Source organism: Dermacentor andersoni, chromosome 4 (assembly GCF_023375885.2).
Source record: "Dermacentor andersoni chromosome 4, qqDerAnde1_hic_scaffold, whole genome shotgun sequence".
NCBI classification, from domain to species: domain Eukaryota; kingdom Metazoa; phylum Arthropoda; class Arachnida; order Ixodida; family Ixodidae; genus Dermacentor; species Dermacentor andersoni.
The window spans coordinates 122,430,422-122,454,241 of record NC_092817.1 but is presented as its reverse complement, the minus strand read 5'-3'; the positions used below and the strand labels follow the sequence as shown (position 1 = coordinate 122,454,241).

Sequence of the window (23,820 nt, the reverse complement as noted above, 5' to 3'; positions counted from 1 at the left end):
TATATGCCACGCCTTGCTATATGACATATTGTATATGTGGGTTATATATTTCGACACTATTCTATCACTAAAGATGCTAATACCTTGGCTTACATTCTTGACAAAGTTGTTCCTTGGAATTTTGAAAATGACAGCCCACAAAATAATGTATGAAACAAAACACCGACAGCACATGCCTTTTATGTTAAGTCTTTTCAGACTGAAATATTAAAAGTGCAAAACAATAACAGTAAACTGCAAATGATGTAATTTTTTTGGCGCAACTGTGCACTACCTCTGGGATGCGTATTTCCAATTGCTAGTAGTTGCAGTGGGGCGTGGCATTTGCGGAGACGACGGACGTTTGCGCGCATGCGCGAGTAAGAGTGGGTGTGATAGATTAAATGTGGGGACTTTTGCTCCTTGAATATATACTACTCTACCTAGGCACTATGGAGGATTTTCTTAGCTCGTGTTGTATGCACTTGTCCCTAGGTGTGCCAGCAGAAGTCGCGGGGTGCGGTAGTGCTGAACTTAGCATCGCAAGTTGGCATTATTCAATTGTGTTTTTTACTAATTAAAACAGTGTGCAATATTTCGCATTATTGGCAGCGCCTCCAGAACACCAAACCGGCAACGGGGACATCAAAGCTAGAACCCGGACTGCTCCATGGGTTGGGGCTCGCAGAGGCCTGCGCATGCCAGGGGAGTATAAGATCGGCTGTCCGCTATCGTGGACAGCCAATTTTTTATGTGAGCACCCCTGGCATGCTTCAGCCTCCGCGGCCCCAACCCACAGGCCGCCTTGCTCCCAGCTTTGGTCCCCCCACTACCGCTTGGGTGCCCCGGAGATCCTGCGCCGCCTGCTTTATGTTCCCTCAGGTGCTTTCCTGAGGCTTCTGTTTGCCGGTTACATGTGCCCTCCTGGAGCAGTGCTTGTAAAAAAATGCAATCTATCATCGGGACTAAAAAAAGCGACCCACGACATTATGCAACACCAGTCAGAACCTTGCCCCTTCAGACACAGCGATCACCAAATGGGGCGACCGTGCCCACTGCCTCACTGCACGGGCAGCCAGCGGCGGAGCGTAAACAAACTGGACTGCACTCCGCAATGCTGGCATGCCTAGGGGGACAAACGCATACAACATGCACTAAGAAACCTCCGTTGTGCCTAGGCAGACTCACATATTCAAGGAACAAAGGCCCCCAGATTTTCTCTCACGCCTCCGCTCTTACTCGCGCCTGTGCAGAAACATCGAGTGCTGTGAAAAGTGCCACACCCCGCTGTACCTACTAGCAATTGTAAAAACGCCTCCGGGATTGGCCCACGCAAGAGGCCATGTTTCTACCAGAAAGCTTGACTGTGTATAGCGTTCACCACCAGCGTTTCCCAGTAAACATTATGGTTACATAAGCTGCAGTTGCTGGGAAGCGTGAGAAGCAGTCGGGAATCTTTGAATGCTATCGCGTTCCCCTCTTAAAGGTGCAGCTTAAGCATCCTCCAAATTTCTTTTCGTACAAAATGTTCAAGTATAATGTCGGCCTAGGTTTCAAGATGCGATGCTGTGATTCACATATGAAGATTTGAAAGCATAGTTGCTACCACTTGTCACCTTTGACATGGCATTTGAAGTTAAAGGGTCAGGCCACATAGCAAACCTTGGTTATATGCTGGAAGTTTTTACGTGTTCTCTAGGGAGCATTCTGCCACAAACATTTTTCAAATTGGCTCATTAATAGCTAAGATAGAAATATTTCAGTGCCGCGAACCCATTTCAGGAGGTAAGTTTCACTGCCAAGCGAGACACCCTCTCCACTTACTCCGTCTAGCCTCCGCAAGCAAAATTTCTTCCCTGCGTTCTCCCCTACTGGACCTCGAGAATCGCGTGATGCACACATCACAGGCCCCGCCTTCATTTTATTTTCTCCTCGCATTTTTGTGGCGCACTTCCACTGACGATGTCGCATGCGAGCTGTTGTGATTGTCTTGTTTCGCGCAGTGCATGATTTTGCACACTCTGCACAAGGACACCTGACTAGCGGGATAAGTCAGTGCTACATGAATACTGAGGCAGACACAAGCGGATCAGAGAGCATGATTGCATGCTGGAACACGGTAGAAAATGGCTTAGTTTTGGTGTCTGCATGCGCGACTGCACAATGTGAGAACAAGCAGATGAAATGGAAGTACATCTCTTTTGCTGCAGTGCAAAGTAAAACAAGAACACGCAGACATTCGGTTTGTGAGTTTTATTATTTCTCTAAGCTTTAATTCATCTATTCAACCAACATATTGCACAGATAACAGATGTTGCTTTGAATAATTCTCAAAGTCACGTGTCACTATGAGTGACGTCATAGCCGAAACACTTGTACTTAGGCGCACTAGCACGTGCACGTCATCCTCTGGCTTGGATCGCGGCAGCTGCGAGGAGAAGGGAAAACAGTGTTCAGTTTGAAATTTTAGATCTTTCCACTGCCTGTAGCAATGTAATACTTTGCAGACATGATCATTATCGTGCATTGTATGCTCTGCACTTGTCAGCTCAAAGTGGCCAGACCTGGGGAGGGGCCCTCTAAGCTACAAAACTGGACAGCAGGCATGCGGAAGGCCATTTCTTCTAAACTAACCTCGTGCCATTTATTACTGTGCTGCATTCCAAATGCATCACGGAAATGAGCACAAGGAAGGAATTGATGAGAAATTGACTGATGTCATTGTAGACGATGAGCGTTCATGTGTTGTTCTGATCACTTCTCATTGATCACATGAGCATTTGATGTGTTACACAATGCTGCTATTGATTTGTGACGTTTGTCATATATGAAAAGGTTCTTCATTTTTCTTTTGTGGATGTTTTTCCCAGTCGGCTCCACTTAAGGGAAGCTTCTAAAAAAAATTCTAAAAACAACCTGATATCTGGGTATGTTAGTTTAAAATTCAAGGCCATCTTACATTTTTGTAAATAGAGTGTATTTGTCCTCTAGCACAGAAGCTCAGTTGACTGGTTTTCTGGCAAAATTCCTGAAACACATGCTAGTATGGTGAAACCAATGTCATTTCTGACATCTGTTATCAGTAGAGAAGAAATGTGCTGTAGCTGAAACTTTCCTGTGGGGCAGCTTAGTCGGAGGGAAATGCCATGACCAGTGCACCACAAATACGAAGCTATGCACGGCTTCAAATATTATAAAGTTATACTCCACTTTGATTCGGCATACTCTCAGTTTCCATCCCTCCATACGCATGGCAACTCAAGGTGATGTACACCTTCCATTTTTAACTAGCCTACTTTTTCTTTTTCTCCCCCATCACCTAGGTGCTGTGATTGTTGGCTCAGTGGATGGGAACCGTATATGGGGCAAGGAACTGAAGAATTTGCATCTGCATTTAGTGGAAGTGAGTTCAAAATAGTTTTGGAATACCTACTATATAAACTATTGCGTGCAAATTTGCGTGAAATTGGCTTTGTGTGTACACACATGCATGCATGCACACACAGTTTATGCTTTTCTTGAAAAACTTATTATGTCAGTGTCTTGGTGAGAGCCCAGCCTTTCTCAAGACTGACTGAAACCTGACTGATACTTTCAACTTTTATAACCCTTTGGCATCAAGCATCCACCCTACTTATTCATGAAAATAAGGTTGGTCACAGGCACTTAAAGGGGCCTTGAACCACATTTCTTTGAAGCCTCAAAAACGCCTTCGAATAGGTATGATTCCCAGGAATATATTGTTGAAAGAATTTTTCAAAAAAGACCAGTAGAGCGCAAATACTTTAGTGCGGTATTTACCTTTCCCATTCGCCCTCAACATCCTCCTTTCCAAAGGAGTGGAGGGGAACCGGTTTCAGTAGAATGGTGATACCCTGCCTAAGGCATTATGATAATGCGGGCTCGTCACGGCACTCTGCGGCAGGTGCGCTGTTTACGCTATGGAGCTATGTGCAACTGTAAATGCAGAGCAAGGGTGCAGTGCGTACTTGCGTGCTCCACTCTGGCCGTGCTATGAGGCATGGACCAGCTTGGTCCTGCATGAATAGTAAGCATGAATTGTAGCGCTCAATACAAAGCACGTCTAGCCAGGAGCGGCCAGGAGTGAGTGCCCACCCGAAGCCACCGCACCACTGGTTCTACAAAGAACCACTAGCGTGTGTTCTGGGCTTAAGCGTCGTGTAGTTCCAGATTAGTTGAGTGTTCCAGGCTAACCTAAATCAGCGAGAGCAGGTGGTTATGACACCGATAAGCAGTGTGGTCAAGGTTTCATTCCTACGTGGGCGGACGTAGCAGACGTGAGCAGACAATAGTTGGCTCATGCTATGTTATTGATGTCAGCTATTGGCCAATAGCTGTGTATGGGAATCTGCTATAGAAAGAAATATGGCAGCTGCCAGCAGCCCCAAAAAAGTAGAGGAGAAGGATTTTGTTGAAGAGAGCATGTTTGAGAAAAAGGTGACTTCGTGCTTTCTTGTAGGCCCTATGCGCTGTGCAAGAGTGGAAAATTTGGCTGAGATTTTTACAGCAGCATATGCCATCCGTGTAATGTGTTTTTTCACCTAGCTCGATGGGTGGTTCGGGCCCCTTTAAAGTAAAATAAATGTAGAAATGGCAGTTTTCATAAAAAAGTGCTAAGGACGAAGACGAAGATGAAGGAACACATGTGACAAAACTGGTGCTACTTCCAATTAACATTTATTACAAATGTCTATGTATTTATGCTCTGTGCATCAGATACATCATGCACTCATCATCATACACACAAAGATTGATATGAGTCAGATCATACGTACAATTGTGGGGTCAATCAGTTCAAGTGCCTAAATATCTCGAAAGAAACGTCACTTCTTTTTACGAATACATTTGTCAGTCCTGTCGTATGTGTTCCTTCAGCTTCGTCTTCGTCTTTAGCGCTTTTTTATAAAAACTGTCAAGGTGAACAAACTCACCCAAATCAAGGTATTGTTAGAAATGGCACCTACAGAGGTGCCATTTATTAAGGGAGGCTAAGCTCCCATAAGCGTTCCACCCTCCACGGTTCATCAGCACCTGAACAAGCACATGTTAGCGCCATACCATCTACCTGTAATGTTTCCCGCTGTCTTGAATAGAGCCGTTCAAGAACGGGTAATCAGAAATGAAAGAACAGCGAACTTGCATTTACTTGTCAGCATGATGCTGTCCCACATGACACTTTTCTTATCTACTCCTCACAGACGCCCGATTCTGGTGATAGCATAGGCCTAGCACTTCTCTGATCACTGAACAATTGCAAAAATGAAAAGTATTGCAACAGAGTCATTACATCACCTCAACCCTGCAGCAGGTTAAGAGAGGCACCCCTGGACCTCGCACAGAAACATATAACCTATTGCATGTAGGCTGTGTACTTTATTTTACATTGGGAGTGCAGTTCTTTTATATGCTGAGATAGGCATGAGGGTAGTAAAGTCAAGCATGTCTTATCGGAAGCCTCCTTCGTGCTTAATTGTGGTAGTAAAGCTTCAGTTGTACTCTTTTCCATGGCTTCACTGGTTCTTGAATTTACTGAAAAATGGAAGCCTGGCGTTCAGTAAACTAAAGGACATGTTAATTGCTGCCAAAAAGAAAAATGCACAGAGAAACAAAAACAGCTACACTAGCTGTGTTTAATCTTTTGTCTCTATGTGTTCTGTCTTTTTGGTTGTAACTACATTCTTTAGTAAACAGCAACAAAACCAACAAGAACTTTACTTATCGTTAATGCTCCTTTCCTGTTTTTGTGAAGATGTATATAATATTGAACCTAGTTTTATGATTCTCTGCCTTGACTAGTGTTTCAACTATTATAAATTTATTTTACGTCATCGCGTTCTCTCTGAAGGAGAACAGTGCTAAAATTTCTTATTTTTCTTATTCGTTATTTGTCTGCATTTCACATGTCCACGTATTCCAGCATTTATTTGCTTTTAGTTATTGTTATACTGTACTGTTGTGAATTGTGCACTCACTGATTGCTTTTGCCTTGTAATTTATTTTGGGACATGTCAAGCTACCTATGTGGCTCTTAGCCCAAAATGACCATCCAGCATGTATACTGGAAGATAGAATTGATTTGATTGATTGAAGTTCTGCCAAAGTTCAGTAACCGTAAAGCATCTGTCGTCAATGCTCCACTTTGCATAGATACGATAGAAAGCTGCATGCATGACCAGGGTATACAGTTAACATAAAGGGTGTGTTTGTTAACCTTATGTAAAAAAAAGCCTCATCATGTTGTTGCCTCTCCTCTAGACAATAGTTAATACTGTTGCAGGCATTTAAATATTGTTGTTCTTGTTTATGTAACATACACTGTTATGCACCATTTTTCTTTCCTCTAGTGGTCTCCCGATGGGAAGTTCTTGTTGTTTGGAATGCAGAATGGTGAAGTTCATGTTTACGAACAAGGCGGCAATCCTGTGGCAAGTATATTTCATACACAGCTATATCTGGTCATGAAGCACAGGTCATGTCAAGGCTCTAGCACTCAAGTAACCAGAGATGCATCACAATTGTGGGAGTTTATCAAGGGGGGTTTGAAGCATTGAAAACACTGCAGTCCACGCTACTCATTTTGTGCAGTGTAGTACAGGCTACAGCTATTGCCAGTTCATTCGAAAGGCTCATTCAAAGGCGATGCAAAGTGAGTCTGAAAAAAAAAAAGAAAATGAAGTGTGTCACTATGCGCTTTGTTGCCATTAGTTGAGCTAATTCAGGTGTTAGATCTTGCTAGAAAGGGAAGGTACTTGCATTCTTTTTGTCCAAAATTGCGTGGAGATTACTAGTAACCACTGTTGGGCTTTGTTGTCACTTGTTTCCTGATAAAAGCAGGTGAACATGTTCGGCATGTGTGATGTTGCACAGAAATAGTGAAAGTACGCAGGTGTAGTGCAGATATAGTAGTTACAAATTGCTCTCCAATGTTCTAGCAATTTACAAATTAGAGTTGTGTTAGAGCAAGATTTCAGTGTTTCTTCAGCTCCTCTTACTGGTAGGGTTTTAGAATCAAATAGTATAATGGGAATGTTTTTTAAGTTTGCTATGTTACACGAATGCTACTAATCTATTTGCACTCAAAGGGAGGTGGCACAGGTATTACGGTGTCTAGAAGGCAGTAGTGCCTTGTGCCTTAACCCCTGTATTCAGAAATGCATCTTAACTTGAAGCCCATGCTTCACTTGATTTAAATGATGCCTGTCGTGAATGCACCAAAGAAAATGCTATGAGCGTCTTGGGCATGTTCACACGAGGTGCCATTTATATCAAGTAAAGCGTGGGCCTCAAGTTGAGATGCATATCTGAACGTGGGGGGCAAGGCTGGACTTCCCTACTTGTGTTTTGTTGTTACTGCAATTTATGAAGTGAGAAAATCAGAGGGAGTGCTAAAGGGCTGCCTAGATAAGACTGATGATAATGTTATTGTAATATTTGTCATGGCGGAAAGGAGGACTTTATTTGTGTACCTCATTACAATATATATGTAATACAGTCAAACCTATTTATAATGATGCTGGTTTTAACAATATATCGGTTATAACAATGAGAAGCTTTTGTATGTTTTCCATGGTGAAATAACCCTCTTACTACAATGCCCCAATGGCGCATTATCAGTTATAACAATGTAGTCTTGCTGCTGGGTGTCCGTACTGAAAGGTAGTGAAATGCGAAATCCTTGAAAAGAAAAAAGAAAATGAGAAATTCCAGCTGCTGTATGATGGCCTGCTTCCCCAGCAGCCGCTGCACACTCATTTTCCAGCCGTCTCCGCACGCCTCTCTCCCGTGGCCCTTCCACCCCTCTGAACCCAAATGGGCTGCGCCCATAGCTCTACGCCGTGCCCATAGCTCTACGCCGTGCCACCCTCCGAAACACGAAATGACCGCACCAACTGCACTGCTCTTAGAGTGCTCGCATGTTGCGTGCTGGCTCCTCATTCAGTGAAGTTCTGCAAACGGCTTAATCACTCGTGTTCCTCTTTGTTGGTTGCGTCGAAATCGTTCCTGGCCACGTGGTTTCTCAACCTCATTTGACTTGCCGCTAAAATGGAAGATGGCTGAACCGCCCACTTATCATCGTAAATGCACAATGTTGCCGGCGAAAAGAAAGCACACTGCTTAGATTTGGAAACAAAGTGCTTATTACCAATGAGGTGATCGTCGCGAACGTGCTTGCATTGGATAGTGACGGCAATCATGGCAATGGTGAGGCGGTAGGGAAGGCTGCCTCAATGTTGACCTCACAGGAGGCCCAGCAGATGATTCAGTTCCTCGGGGTCTTCATTTTCATGAGGAACCTCCCGCTGCACTACGTGGAGCACCTGGATGCTTTGGAGAAGGATGTTGGCAAGCATGCAAGGCTGACGAACAGAGGGTTTTCTTGTGCAAGCCAGTGAGAAGTACGTGACCAGATGCTTGTGGCGAGAGAGAGAGAGACATGACATGACAAGAAATTGGGTGAATGCAGCTTTGGAGAGGCGTCCTCATTCCAGAATGCCTTGAGCTCGGGCTGCGTCCTAGGCCCCCGCAATCAGCCGTTGTTGATCCTCAAGGTCGGAGCTGGCCAAGGCTCTCTCCCAAAGCTCATTAGTGGGGTAAGGGTTCGGAGGATTTAATGGTGCCACTCTGCAACCCCATGCTATGTGCCTGAGGGACCCGGGCTCTGCACAGAAGTGGCATTGCGGAGAGAATTGTGTAGGGGCTATGAGGTGATTTCTGGTTGGGTGGGGGAATGTATTAACCTGTAGAGCTCGGAGGAATCGCTCCTGCTCTCTAGGTAGTGACTTGTGTTGGGGTGCATATGTTCTGCGGGTTAGCTTGTAGTGATGTGTGATGTCTTGGTACGAGATTAAAGGGTACATGCGCTCGGGTTCAGATTCCTCGGTGTCGGCTCGGTGGGTCAGATCTCGAGCCACGTGGTTGGCGACCACGTTGCCAGGAATGCCGTGATGAGCTGGCACACAGACGATCATGACTGATCTCGTTGGCAGCTTTTGATTGATGATCTGGAGCATAGTGGTATGAATTCTGCCACTAGCAAAGTTGCGGCACGCCTGTTGGGAGTTGGTCACTATGACTTCAACCACTGTTTGGGAGAGCGCGAGGGCTATGGCCGCTTCCTCGGCTTGGAGGGGATTGTTTCGTGTGAGCGAAATGCTGCTCCTATGTTCTTTGTTGATGACTACGGTGGCTGTTGTGGCTGCGCGTCTGTGGTAAGAACCCACGTCCGTGTAGGCTGTAGAGGGTAAAGTCCCATATCGCTTGTGTATGGCCAGGGCCCGGGCCTCCCTTCACTCTGCGTGGTGCACCGGGTGCATGTTGCGAGGTAGAGGACATACGGTGATGTTGCTTCGGATGGCATGGGGTAAGCTCACAGTCTGAGGCGGCGAATGGCTCAGAGGGGCAGAGAGCCCCAGGTGTAAGAGAATGGACCTCCCCGCTTCCATAACCGCCAGCCTTGTTCGCTGACTGGATAAATGTGCCTCGATCAGCTCCTCGGCTGTGTTGTGCACACCTAGTTGTAGTAGGCGTTCTGTGGACGTACTGATCGGCAGGCCCATCGCCTCCTTATATGTCTTTCTGATCATAGAGTTGATTTTCTTGAGTTCCGTTGCGTTGAGTAGTGTGTATGGAATAGCGTAAGCTATTCGAGACACACCGAAGGTTTGGACAAGCCGAAGCGTGTCCTCCTCCCCTATGCCTCTTGTCTTGGTTGTTATTCACCAGATCATGTGGGTATCTTGGGCTGTTGTATTGTTAAGCTTGTGAATTAATATTGTAATGGTGCGATCCGACTGAAAAATCATTCCCAATATCTTTACGCTCTGAGACGGAACGATGGTGTGTCCCTCCAGTTGTATGTTGATAGTGGGTGAGTCGGATGCGTGCTTCTTTTGCGGTGAGACCAGGAGTAGCTTCGACTTTTGGGGGGCGCAGCTGGGCCCGCATGACTTAGCATAGTCGCTCACCACGTCTGCCACTTCCTGCAAGCGGTTCTCCTTTTCCCCGATGGACCCTATGGACGGCCAGGTGGTAATGTTGTCGACATATTGGCCATGCCGGATCTCTGGGATGTTATCGAGGAGCAGTGGTAGGCCTATTAGGGCGATATTGAAAAGGAGAGAAGATAACACTGCGCCCTGTGGTGTGCTGCACCCGCCCAGTAGGAAGGGGTTTGTAGTTTTGTCCCGATCTCGCCTCAGCATTTGTTCTGGATTTCTCAAACTGGCAGGCTGCCGTGGCAGCCTTCTCACAATTTTTAAAAAGCCCCTTTTGGGGCCACCAAAGCGATGCCTCGGTGGTGCTTGCATATCTCTTGCCACCCGTGATCCCTCTTTGCAGTTGTTATAGCAGTGCCATTCTCTAACGTCGACAGCTGCGGCTTGTTACACACAATCGGAGCACTCAGGAAGCAGTTAAACGAGTGAGCACAATCACAAGCCGGATGGCAGAAGGTGCTGGGGAGGCGAACTGGCCTTCTCGCCATTATAGTTTTCTCACATCAGCTCAGCCATCTCCCTATTTTGATTTTTTCATGCAGCCGGGTTGTAACAATTGGTTATAACAATGGAATTTTCATGGCACTTGAATGTTGTTATAAGTGGGTTCGACTGTAGCTTCAAGTTATCTAAATACACTGCTCTCTTTTTCTTTAACACTCTTACTTCACACAAGCAAGTTGGACTGTTGTTTGGAAGCTACTCTTTCATTTATCTAGAGGACACCAAAGCCATGATCTCGACCAGAAAGAAGGAAAAATTGCTCTTTTAGTTTTATATTGTGTTTATTATCAAGTGCAGTGATGAGCGATGTGCTATTACCAAGCTGCCACTGGGGATTAACGTGTTGAAAATTTAATTTGTCAAAGTAACACATCACCATGCTTTAGATTCAAATTATATTTATTCGTGATACATTGCGGAACATTTCACAAAGTATTTAATGTCAACATTCAAACAAAAGTTCAAAAATGCATCGTTCAAAAATGTTCAGGCCCTTTGCACCAGTGTACCATGTCAGAAAACGAGATGGGAGCTACACTGACCGATAAACTTTTTCACACGATCTGTTATGTAAACACAAACCGTGCCATACAGTACTACTTTGCTGAACTCCTGTACAGATAGTTTAGCCATTATATGAATATTTCTTATTTGGGGATTATCTTGGGAAAAGCAGGGAGTGTACAGAAAGTGTGCCATGGCTTTACTTGTGCATAGCTAGGAGTCTGCGTTTGCACCCAGACGAGTATAATGCAATTGATACAAATTAGTTTGGTGTCGCTCACTGGTGACATGCCTGACAAGGTTGTGGGGGAGGAAAGAGCTTGGAATAGTGCCTTTGATGCCAACAACAATTATGAGAGTGCTTGTCAGCCCAGTCTGTGCAGTGTTTGACATCTGAAAGATGTTTCTGAAAGTCCAAACTGAAAACAAAGATTGCAGTTAGCCATGCTAAGGCCATTACTCAATAAAATGGGCCAGAAACCTTTGATGGCTTCTATTAGAAAAAAAAAGAGAAAGGTTTTCTCAAGGGGCCCAGGCATCTGTGTTTTCTCATGTCCACATATTTTTCAGTAGAAAAAGTGGATACAGCGAAACGATTGTCATTTCCCACTGATGTTGTCATAGTCAGGTTGGAAAGTATAATTTCTGCCATTGTTTGTGTGATTCACATGACTCACATGAGATCTCATTCACATGATCTCATTCACATGAGATCATGACTCCATCCACTCACATTCGTCTCTTTCTATCAAGATCTCCTAAATTTTAATACAGCTTAGACCACTTATAACGTAACTGCTTATGTTGCAGAACTGTCTACAATGGGGCCTTTTCTGACTCCCATTTACCCTCCCATAGAAATACATGCATACACATACCGCTTACGGTACAGCTGCGCGAGACGAAATACCAGTTATGATGTGGCTTCTGCAGGAAAATCCTGCCGCCAAGTGGGGTAGCGAGCATGCTTCTCAACGAGGTGCACCGGCTGGTAGCAGGGAAGAGCAACGAGGGCGATGTGGAGGAGGAGGAGCATGAGACGAGGAGTGAGCAAACAAATGAAAAAAAAACAAAGTGGCAGCAGCGAGATGTGGGTGCGCAGTGATTGCCTAGGCTACGAAGAAGGCTTTTGCTTGGCTGTTTATCAGCGGTGCGCTCCGCGTTGAATGCGGCTTCAGTTTCTGTGCACCCATCGCAATGCGCATTGTCGTGATGTGCAGATATCGAGTGTGCGACCTTGACTGCTGTCAGTTTAAGCAATGCTTCGCAAATCTAGTTTGGAGCTATTAGGCTTTATGTGCACTTGTGAGCTTCCACCATTCCTACCAGCGTGTGCACGCACAGACTTGGTAGGCAAGCGCATCCGTGGCTGATCGCCCGAGAAACCAAACTCCGCTTCGAACGCGCTGCTGTCACTTCAGGTCTCTTCACTTGTCACTTCACATCTCTATGTAATTGTCTATGGGTACCAACATATCAAGGGCGAGCTTCCCACGATGGCATGCTGCCCCACACCTCCGCTGGCTAGGCGTAACTAACGTGCCTCGTCAGCAATCAAAGGTGTTGTTTGGTGCCAAGTCATTGAAACGTGTTGCAGTGGCTGTACTGCACATTGAAAGTGAAGAAACCACCTTGCTAACGAAAGTGAGGGCACTGGCAACACTCGAATAGTGGCAACTTGGTTTGTGGTTTTCATGTTTTCGACACCACGCATACACCGATCAGTCCGAGAAATCGGATGAGACACTCTGCTGCGTATGAAATTTCGATCCTTGTCAAAATATTATTACTTTGTCTGCTTCATGCAAAGAATGCGGGCACTTAGAGATTAACCTTTCAATATTCGTAAATTTAAATGGGTGCAACACTCCTGATCGCATGCTTCGGTTCTCGGATACGTGCGTCTGCTTGGTTTAATGTTTTGCACACCTGCAGCCTTTGGACACTATTGTTTTGGTTATAGTGTGTTACTTCTGATAGTGTGAATATTCGCGATTCCAGTGACCTACGCTATAAGTGGTCTATGCTGTAGTATGTTCCAGTGTCTTAGTCTTTTGTAGTTGGGTGCTTTTATGTCGTCAGCTGCCTTTGGCGACAATAAACTTTGTCACAAGCTCTATGCTTTCAGCAGTTACATTCGCTGATAAATTGGCCAGCCTCTCTGAGAAATTGTAGTTGGATTTTCGTGTTTTTTGATCTTATGTAATTTGCTTCTAGTGTGTAGGCAATCCCACAGTGTATGCTGAGTGTCTGGGTACACCCCCTCCCCCCTCCCAACAAACAGACACACATCTTTGTCACGTGGTGGTTATCAAGGTACATGTAGTTCCTCATTGCCACGTATGTTCTGCGTGTAATGTTGTGTTGCTCAACATTGAAACCCTTGATAAAGGGTTGAAGTTAATAAAGTTCCTTTTCTTTCATTCCCATGTGCAGTCTAAGATTCCGCTGCCACTTTTGCACGGTTCTGGTGGGACAAAGCTGATCGGGGTGCACTGGTACAGCAGGTGTATGCCTGAGCCCGGCTGTCCTGTCCTGGCCATAGGCTACGATAATGGGAAAGTTCAACTGATGAGCAACGAAAGTGACGACTGTGAGTGTTTAATCATATTAGCGGGGCTTCTCTTTACTTGCTGTGACTCGGAAGCCCAGGCACCCACGGAAGTTGCAGTGTGTCTTCTAGCACTATTTTGGGGCCAAGCACACCATTCATTGCATTTTGCTGCACTTTTAAACCAGGGCTATTTCAGTGGGGTAAAAAGTGGGTACATGATGGAAAGCGCAAAGTGAAAAAATGGTGGAACAGTGGTGCAAATTATATTAATTTATTTATGGGACGTAAATCATTTAACAATGCATTGGTTACTATTAGGGACACTAGTGGAGGACTTCAAATTAGTTTTTGTAGAAATACAAAACGAGATTTATTTTTTCCAAGTAACAACTAGAGAAAGGACCTTGGGTCATGTTTGAAACAATGCTCTGCATATAACGCAAGAATTTCTTTTTTTCCCTCTTAGACCTTCGATACTCAACCATCCTAGACACTAGGTGATGTAACAGTACAGCATGTGTTCTAAGGAGAATACAAATGCACCTGCCCATCTCCGAAAAAACGAGATCAGAACGAAAGGGAATGGGTACCATGGAACATATTAACAGCACTAATTGGATGAGAGAAGGAGCTTGAGTGCACAGGGCGGGTGCTGGACATCCAACTGGATTTACCGCAAAGGGAGAGGATACAACAGCATACAGTAGTTCAGCGTGTTCATGGGTAGGTTGAGTGGTTAGCGAGAACATGAGAGCAGAGGTCATATTTTTGTGACAAATAATTTAATTTTACATTCTTATTGTTCATTGCACTGAATGGCTGATCCTTGTGATAACGGTGGTCCGGCCTCGTTCGAGCCGGTGACGAAGGGGGAAGAAATTGCAAACAGAAAAGGTGGTTAAGAGATATGGTCCTAGGACATGACTGCGCATGTACAGCATTTTATCATGGCCATTGTTAGATAGCGCCTTCAGCTATCGCAGCTCCCTTCCTCCACATACTGCAAGCCATGCACTTTTGTTTGTTTTTTATTACATCATAACAGTGCAAGATCCTTAACTCCCTCAACCAAGGCGCAGCGTCTTGTGTCCACAGAGCGCAGGAGAGAGTTGGAGTTGGCAGCATTGGTAGAGCGCGGTAATGAGACTGCAGTGGTACAGTCCGGGCATGGCTGCCTCTACTTGGCAGTGTGGTCAGTTTGGTGCATTGCCAGGAAGCCAACAGCTTGTGGGAATTTCGAACTTCTGCATTAAACTTTACTTCGTTTCACAAGTCGCAGGTAGCACTACAAAAGCCTGAGGGACTTCTCTCAACGCTTGCATTCGCATCCAAAAAGTAGTGTTTGACAAATTAAAGAAACATGTAGGTATGCACCATGTAACTTGGCGAAACACTGCCTCTCACTATTATGCTAAAAAATATGACATCATTATTACGTGGAAGCCGTCACAGGTTCTAAACCTACTTACCACTGAACGAGGGCAGCGATTCATTTGTGTGACTAGTGGCCACATTACATTGTTTGCACCTGCCACCAAAACGTAGTGCATTGATATTGCAAGCACAAAGGTGCACAATATCGCACGTGATTTGACATAATATTATGTCCACAAATTGTTGTTGACGTATACAGAGTAGTTATTTCGTAGAAAGTACTGCAGATTAAGAACAACTGCACTGCGAGACATACAGGCTGAGACTTGTACGACCACACTGCTTGCGTAGCTTCCACATTGCCTGCTGAGGATGAAATGAAGTATGATCACTAGCATTGTTGCACTCTACCACATCTTGGACTAATCGTTGCACAGTAATCAGTAAATCTTCATCACAAACAAAAAAAAAGTTTGCTATATCACTTTACAGGAAATTAATTTGTGCTTTTTATAAATGAGATTTTATATGCATGGATTTTAATGGTGGTTTCAAGGGGAATTATGATTGTTATATACATTGGTTTGTTATATAACCTATTTCATTATAAGAAGACATGTGCATTCATGGTATGCAGCAGGAAAGCTTTTTACTCGTATGCTTACACCTGCCTTATTTACTGGCATAATGAACAGACTTTTTTCCTGAAAAATTGGCAAAAAGTTGTGATGTGTGTTCATTAGGCAGGGCAAAATTTTGAGCAATCTTATTTCCACGGCCACCTCTAAAAGGTAGGTGAGACGCGGTGCGATCCGGCACCACAGCATGGCAAAACGCCTTGGATTCGGCTGCCGTTTCAGCACGTTGGACAAGGTACTGAACGCTGAATTGTACCAGGTGTCTCCTACTTTATGGCAGCAAGTTCGAGGTGCGATCGTTATGCGAGAAAAAGGAAAAACTAACTTTTTGATCGGAAAAGTTGGGGGTGCATTTCGTTAACCGAGTTCATTAATTGTGCGAGTAAATATGGCACTTCTAAGTGCAGGAAAAGCTCCTGTTTTCTAATTAGTTATTCCTTCTACATTGCTCTGCCATGTGCTTAATGCTTTCAGCATAGGCACTCAAGATCAGCTTGCCAAACTCGTCTTGTTCTTTTAAGGAATTGTTCACCTGATGACACCTAAACATTTCAAAGCTTTTGTCCTATGATTTTGTTTTGCGTGGTCAAATATTTCTGTGTTGCTGTTTCAGCTCCGCTTGTCTTGGACACAGACATGGTCGCCACGTGCCTTCAGTGGAACCACGATGGGAGTATGTTGGCTGTTACAGGGAAAAGCTATGGCTCTGAGAGTGAGAAAAGAAACATGGTCAAGTTCTTCAACCCTTATGGCCAGGTAAACTTGCGGAACAGCTAGCATTCGCATTGCCTTTGCATTGCAGGTAACATTCATATTTGAGACTGGCGTCCACGTAAACCTTATTTAGTAAGCAAGGGCTTGATTGAGTACTGTCTGGCCATGAAAACCTCTTTGGAGCAACCATAAATATTTTCATTGACCATAATAACAAAACTGGTCTCATTGTTTATGCAGGCACTCACGTTGAATAGTGCCATGTCAATTTTATTGTTTCTACTAGTGGTGGCAAGAGTTATAATTGCTACACTGAATTGCTTTGCAAATTCTGACTACTGTAGAAATACCTGAAGCTGAATGCGGTTATAGTCTATTAACAACAAGCTGAATCATGTATGAGATGATATGTGCAGTAGAAAGTTGTTCATGCATTTTGGAAGAAAACACACTAGAAAACATACAACCTGCAGTCACTAAAAAATTTGACAGATTCAACTGTAGTTGACATCTACATAATATGAATCTTTGTACGAATGATTGCAGCACGAGATGCTGATGGGGGCCCAAGATATGCATTGTTTTTGCGGCTGCAGCAAGCTTACGTTTGCGCTCCTCAAATTTGGCCTAGGTCAGCAGCTTCTTTGGGCAGGGCATTTTGCCTGGAAGTTTTGGCGAGCCCACTCGGCGAGACTCTTAGCACGAGATTGCAGCATGCATTGAGCTGGTGGGGCCCAAGTGGCTTGAAACGTGCTTTGTAGTTTTCCTATTGCATAGTGTTTTAAGGCGGCGACAGAAAACCGAAACTAAAGGAGTCACTTCTTTCATGCGGTAGACAACATAGGATGAAGAAAACACAGATCTGTTGCACCTATTGCACAATAGATGTGGCAGAAGATGAAGGACACACACAGATGTGTCGCATCTTTCATGCGATAAACGTGACACAGGATGAACGAAACACAGATGATTCACACATTTTGTGCAATAGACGTGACGCAATATGAAGGAAGCGTACAGATGTGTCACATCTATGGCATTATAGACATTATATAGGATGAAGCAAACACACAAACGTGTTACGTCTGTCACATTATAGACGTGCCACACGATGAAGGAAACACACAATTTGAATGTATCGCATGATAGACGCGACACAGAATGAATTAAATGTACAAATGTGTCACATCTATTTCGTTATAGACATGACATAGGACGAAGCAAGCACACAGATGTGTTACGTCGCTCGCATTATAGGTGTCACTAGACGAAGGAAACGCAGATTTTTCCAGTCTGTTGCAGTACAGTACATAACGAACTAGCCCATATCTCGGCTCTGCTGAGACTATAGAGGTTTTCGCACAAAATACGAATACAGTGGAGCACTCAACTGCATCAGCATACAATTCAGGCAGTATGGAAGTGACAAAAGCTCACTGAACAAAAATATATGCATAAAGCATGGAAAGTGTGCGGTATGCGCACAGGGTGGTGTGCGCAGCGGCTGGTGCTGCCCGTGGAAAATGGCGTATGTTGCATGAACGGTTATGAAAAAAGGGAAGGTGTGACAGAGCAAGCTGCAGGGTATTGGGATACAAATTTTGTGATGACGCCGGCATTTAGTAACGAGCTTCTTTTCGTGTATGCCATGTAGAGGAGGTTCCAATTCGGTATAGGACTCATGGACCTCCTCCTGTATACAGTCAACTTCCGTTCATTCGACCCTGACGGGACCGACGAAATTGATCGAATTATCTGGCGGGTTGAATCATACAAAATGCTGAAAAAAATGCCACAATGCACCGCTGATTCGTTTGGCAGTATTTGCCTGATTCTAACACTCTGCCAAATCAAAGCGCACACCCACTTTATATGTGTCTAAAGTAGAAAACTTATTTATAAATGACATCTAAAGCTCCTAAATAAAGTAGAAATCTACGTTCACTCGATTCCTTAGCAAAAAAAAAAAAAAATGGGCACGGGTCAGTGTTGCATAATGGCGGCTGGTTTCCTAAAGTCAGCTTCGCCGCACGGTATTTAAATTTGGCTTTGCCGCAATACAATTGTGTTATGCGGTAGAGCATACAAATGTCACGAAGGCAGTTTTGGTTTCGTATCCGTTTGCACCGTGCAGGGCAATCTTCAGCCTAATTTTCTTGAAAAACATAGGCGCTTGTTAGAATTTGGTAAATACTGTAACGAGACATTGTAAGCTATAGTTATTGCTTGAAAATCTTTCTAGGGCAGGCTGAAAATAGACATTTTCAGTAAAAGACGATGTGTGCGCGATGCATTTACTGTCCTCTAAGCTCGGCCAAGACAGAAGCTGCCACTAAAGGGGTCACCATAGCGGTCAGGTGCTTGCATGCTGATTGGTAAAGTTCAAATTATCCGGGGAAGACCAGTGTTAGGATCAGAATAACAAAAGTTTGGGCCCATAGAAATAATGCATGTGTGCTTGGGCAGGACCTTGGGTCAAGATAAAATTAACCGAAGTCGAATTAACTGAAGTCTACTGGATTCCATTTTATAATAAAAATGTTATATATAGTAATAAAATCTGATTCTTACAAGCTCCTCTCTGACACACTATTGTTAGTTTGTACACACCTTTATGGTTATTTATGGAAATGTGGTTTGGAAGTATAACTCCTTGTTCGGTGAACTTGTTGCTAGAAAGGAAAGCAGCATTTACAGTGAAACCTCTTTACTACAAACGCCACTTGAACAAACTTTTCAGAGATCCCCTGCTTATAGTTTAAATGCAAAAATATTTCAGTGCTACTATGAACTTCAGAATACCTAACTCTCAGAATAATGATTGTTATGCAGTTTACATGTCATGTTAACAACGCTTCAGTACTACAAATTAATATTTAGAAATCTGGGGATTCTTAGATTTCCGTGTATCCTCCACAGCAGCCGGAACAGTAGGCTAGCAGACAACAAGGTGCAGAAAGCGGGCGCCACGGCGCATGGGTTTGGTAAACCTGAGAGGATGCCTGAGCAGGAAAACGCTGGGAGAGGACTGCTTTGCCCAGACAAGTGTCTGTGTGCATTTCTTCCTTCTTTCACCCTTCTTTCTTCGCGCGAAGAAATGTAACCTCTGTACTTGCGGGGATGCCACATGGTCGCACTTTGCATTTCTTGGCTGTATCATTTATGTGTGCTTGTGCTTGGGATAGTTCAGGTATCTGAATCGAGCGAGATAGTTGTGGTGTCCATGGCAAGAAATGTTGAAAACAAGCAAACAACAAAGGCGACATGGAGCTTTCTTTTTGTCGGTGGTTTTTCTCGGCTTTGGAACCCGTCTTTGCCACGCTGCTCTTCCTGTATGGTGCTTCGATTGTGCGTGGCGGCGGAATCTATAGCAACAGTGCCAATGGCGACGTTTTCGTGGATAGCTCGTACAGTGACAACTGATCAACTTATGGTTTGATGGGCGGAATAGTTAATTTTGGAGCTTTCACTGTACCGACCTTTGAGATAAACGAACAATTTGCCACAGTCCCCTGAAGTTTGTTATATTGAGATTTCACTGTAAATGACAATGATAGCAGAGAGCACTGTTGTCGAATCTAATCTAATCTCATGGCTCAAGTTGGTCTGGTATTTTGCATGCATCACTGCTCATTGCAGAGCAATCACGAGTACTCGTGTATATTTGAAAATGTACAACAATGCTTGCTTCGCTCATTCAACCTGGTTAAACCCGCCCTCTCACTGTCGAATTTACAAAAAGGTTCATGAAGGCTTGGACACAGAAAGCACGCCCATGTGGGAGAGCGACTACCCGATAACAACAACAATTTGGTAAAGCAGCCATCTGCAAAAAGTAAAACCATGATGCTTGGCAATATCAACACCAACAAGCTGAGCAAAAATATAGGCTCTCCAACATGCACCCTAAGGGCCGAATACTGCTTGTGGTGCACAGTTCATGTGGCCCTCAGTTCTCTGTAAGTCGTAACATTCCACCAACTCCTCCAAAGCATCAGAATGTCTATGCCCACGGGCTAGTCAAGTGCCATGGGTGACCTGGTGTAGTGACATTTTGAGGCCCCTGCCCTAAGGGAATTACCAAAAGTGAGTTTTGCTTTTGTATATTTGTGTGGATGTCGCAAATTAACAAAAAAAAACTACAATAAAGTGTTTTAATAAGATTCAGCGCGTTTTTGTCTTCTTGGTTATTTTGCAGTACCTTCACACATTGAAAGTTCCCGGCAAGGAGATAACCGCCTGTGCTTGGGAAGGAATGGGACTTCGCATCGCCTTGGCCGTGGATTCGTTTATATTCTTTGCCAACATACGCCCTGACTACAAGGTGATTGTACATACGTTCGTAACTTAGGCTTTGCTGTGTGGCTTGATGATAACACTACACTGAAACCTCGTTAAACCGTAGCTGGCCGGAGCTCAGAAAAAGTATGTACTGAATGGTAGTACTGCTTAACTGAAATAGCGTGAGATCGTCTACTTGCCTGCAAAAAATGGAACTCAGAGAGAGTACGATGAAAGAGCAAAAAACATGCAGTATTTATTCATTTCGCACGACGAAAGTCTGTTATTTTCGTTTGATGCCGTGGCGGCCTAACAGTGATGACAGTAGCCTCAAACTCCTTTAAGCTGCGAGCCAGCTTTTCTGCCAGCCTCCTCTTCTCAGCAAACACCCGCATGAGGCTGACATAAAGTGCAGCTTCTGCCACCCTCGGGCCTGGATTGCCTGTGCTGTCACTTTCCGTGTTATCCTGATTACTGTCATTAGGTGACACTTCAGCAATAACAGAGGCAACGATGGTGAAAAGTCGAACCTCAAAAAGTTGAACCTTGTAGCTGTCATCTTTTCGTGGTCCCAGCAGCACTGGCTAACACCTTCTCCTTCGCATTTCAAATGCCACACACCCTAGTCAATGGTAGATTCTTCTCGCGTGCCAGCGCCGAATTCGTGGCACGTTCGATAGCACGAACGATGTCCAATTTTTCTTTTATGCTGAGCACGCGGTTTTTGTCCTAGCTTGCACAACACCACAACATAGGCCCCCACTCACCAGCCGCAACGCTCTCTGGCACGGCGCCGAAATGATGTTGTTAATGTGGTTTCACCCTTCCAAGCACCCTCTCCGTTTGCGCTTGGAGGCCGTTCCGATCTCTGAGGCTCGTTTTTGTGCCTGGCCGACCTACCGCGGTGATTGCACTACGAAAAGTGCAAACACTATGTGTTAACCGATATGTACACACTAAGCTGGTACGGTTTATGCAGGTACGAAACATGTTATGTTCAATGACTGCTGAGTCGGGGGTTTGACTTCACAACTTTTATAACAAAACTACTGTTTAAGCAGGTACGGTGTAACGAGGTTTTACTGTACCATGATTTCCTGTGATAAATAATTGTCGGCCTCAGGTTTAGGCCTGGCGATTGTGCTGGGACGTCATTTTGCTTTATCTATGCCGAATACACTGATCAGTACAGGAACATAGTTGCACGATGGTTCACCATCTTATGCTCCAAAGCATCTGTACAGTGCAATTCCGATAATTTGAATTGTTGGATAATATGAACTGCTCTGTTGGCCCCGGCAAAGCCCTATGTATTTGAATAGAGAAAAACTCCGGCGAATTCCAACTCCAAAAACCATGCAATGGTTATTTCGAACAAAGTCTCTCACTCCCACGCACTGCTTTTCGGACAAACCCAAGCCAAAGGCAAAGGTTCGATGTGTCACTAGCTACCATGATGTCCCGTGTTGTAAAAATGATGAAGAATGACACACGAGAAGCCTAGACTGAACCAGAGAAAGCAGAGCAGTGCATGCCTCTTTTCCCATTTAGTTAAAAGGGACAGGAAGGAGCCCTCGGCACAAGCTTGTGCTCACCTATGCCCTGCGCCCCCAACCCTCCTTTTCCTATCGCACTTGATCACGTTACCACAGTGCGCGAGCTCGCCTGCCCCCTCCCACCTGGGGCGTGCTGATCATATTGTGTACCACGTGCTCACCTATGCCCTCCTCCTACCGTGTGCTCAATCACGTCATCTCTAACATTTGGCACACGAGAGCATGGCGCGTGTCAAGCCACCATCCTTCACATCTCACCCTAGCACATATTCCCTTACACCTACAGCAAACAGCGGACCAGCATGATATTATCACACTCAGACTTTATGCAGAACCTTGGCTTCTTCGGCACTTATGAAGGAAAGATAAGACTTTTCCAATGTGAGCCCAGTGACGGTTTTGGATGCTGTACTGCACAACTGCTATATTTAAGGGGGCTTTCTTTAGTTTGAACTCCCTTTTGTTCGAATAAATTTCTGGTCCCTTTGGAGTTCGAATTAATGAGATTCAACTGTATTATTGGCAAAAGCCATGTTTTATACTTGCAGATGCTTTACTTGTGCCATTTGCAACAGCAACCGCACCAAGAGTTTGCTAAATTATCTTTGTTTTCAATGATCGTGCTGTTTTATTCCAAAATGAGTTTTTTCCCAAAATGATCGACTACAAATCATGAGCATTTTGTTCGCCTGATTTGTTTAGAATGTCAATTTCTTGTGTTTGCATGACAGTGGCTTAAGTTCCACGCAACTTTGATTTTGTATACAGTTTAAAATTATTGCAGTATAGCATGGCACAAAGTCTTCACATCGATACACTGCATACCTTTTGTTTTAACCCCGCTTGTTAAGTGAAGTGTCACTCTGGCAACATAAAGATGTGCATACTCTGCAGTGAAAGTTTCATTGTTGAAGAGTTTGTGGTTGTGTGATCTGCAGATCCATCCTTATGAAATCACACATGTTGACTTCAAGGAACTGTACACTCGGCAGAAGCACCATTGTGTATTTCTAAAAGGACAATCCACTCTATAAACAGTGCCAGGTTTTTTTCTCGCCACTCATAGGTGCAGTCAGGCCAGAAAATTACACAATAAGAAATCCTGACTGCAGCATTTTAGTTACTAGTATTGCATCTATATGGAGAGATCAGTCCTGCCTCTTGAGCCTTTTTTTTTTTGCAAGCCAGTGCCTGCTCTACTGGCCCAAAAGACGGGTGGATGCTTGCTGTGACGTCTCCCTGTTTGCAGTCAGAGAGAGGTTCATTTCTGCATTCCACAGGACGACATGCGAATTTAGTAGAGGCACTGTGCAATGTACCATGCACATCCACTCTTACCATTCTCATCATTACTCATTACTGCACCTTTGCTCCAGTTCCCTCTTCCCCCGTGCAATGTAGCAGGTTATAGTGCACCTGCTCAAGCCAGTCTCGGTGCCTTTCCTGTAAATAAAATCTCTTTCTCTCTAGTAATTGCTGACAAAATGGTCTATAAGAGCTTTAATTTTTTTTTTACTATTATACTAACGAACCTAATTAATGAAATTGTTCCTTTTCTATGCTCACTAGTGGTGCTTTTTGGCAAACACTGTGGCCTATGCATTCAACAAGGCAGACCGCATTGAAAGCACAGTGATCTTCTGGAACACCAACACGAATGAGGTAAGAACAAGGAATGCTTACTTGTAGAACAACTTGGA

The 23,820-nt window shown here is 44.4% G+C and overlaps 1 protein-coding gene across 1 annotated transcript in view; it reads left to right on the top strand.

Moving 5' to 3' along the window:
* Positions 1-23,820, top strand: part of Oseg4 (intraflagellar transport protein Oseg4) — an 81,232-nt gene that overhangs the window by 3,733 nt on the left and 53,679 nt on the right. The window contains 6 exon segments of the mRNA XM_055074362.1: positions 3,303-3,382; positions 6,345-6,425; positions 13,440-13,596; positions 16,183-16,325; positions 20,482-20,607; positions 23,690-23,782. Of these exon segments, the coding sequence (XP_054930337.1) occupies positions 3,303-3,382; positions 6,345-6,425; positions 13,440-13,596; positions 16,183-16,325; positions 20,482-20,607; positions 23,690-23,782 (680 nt within the window).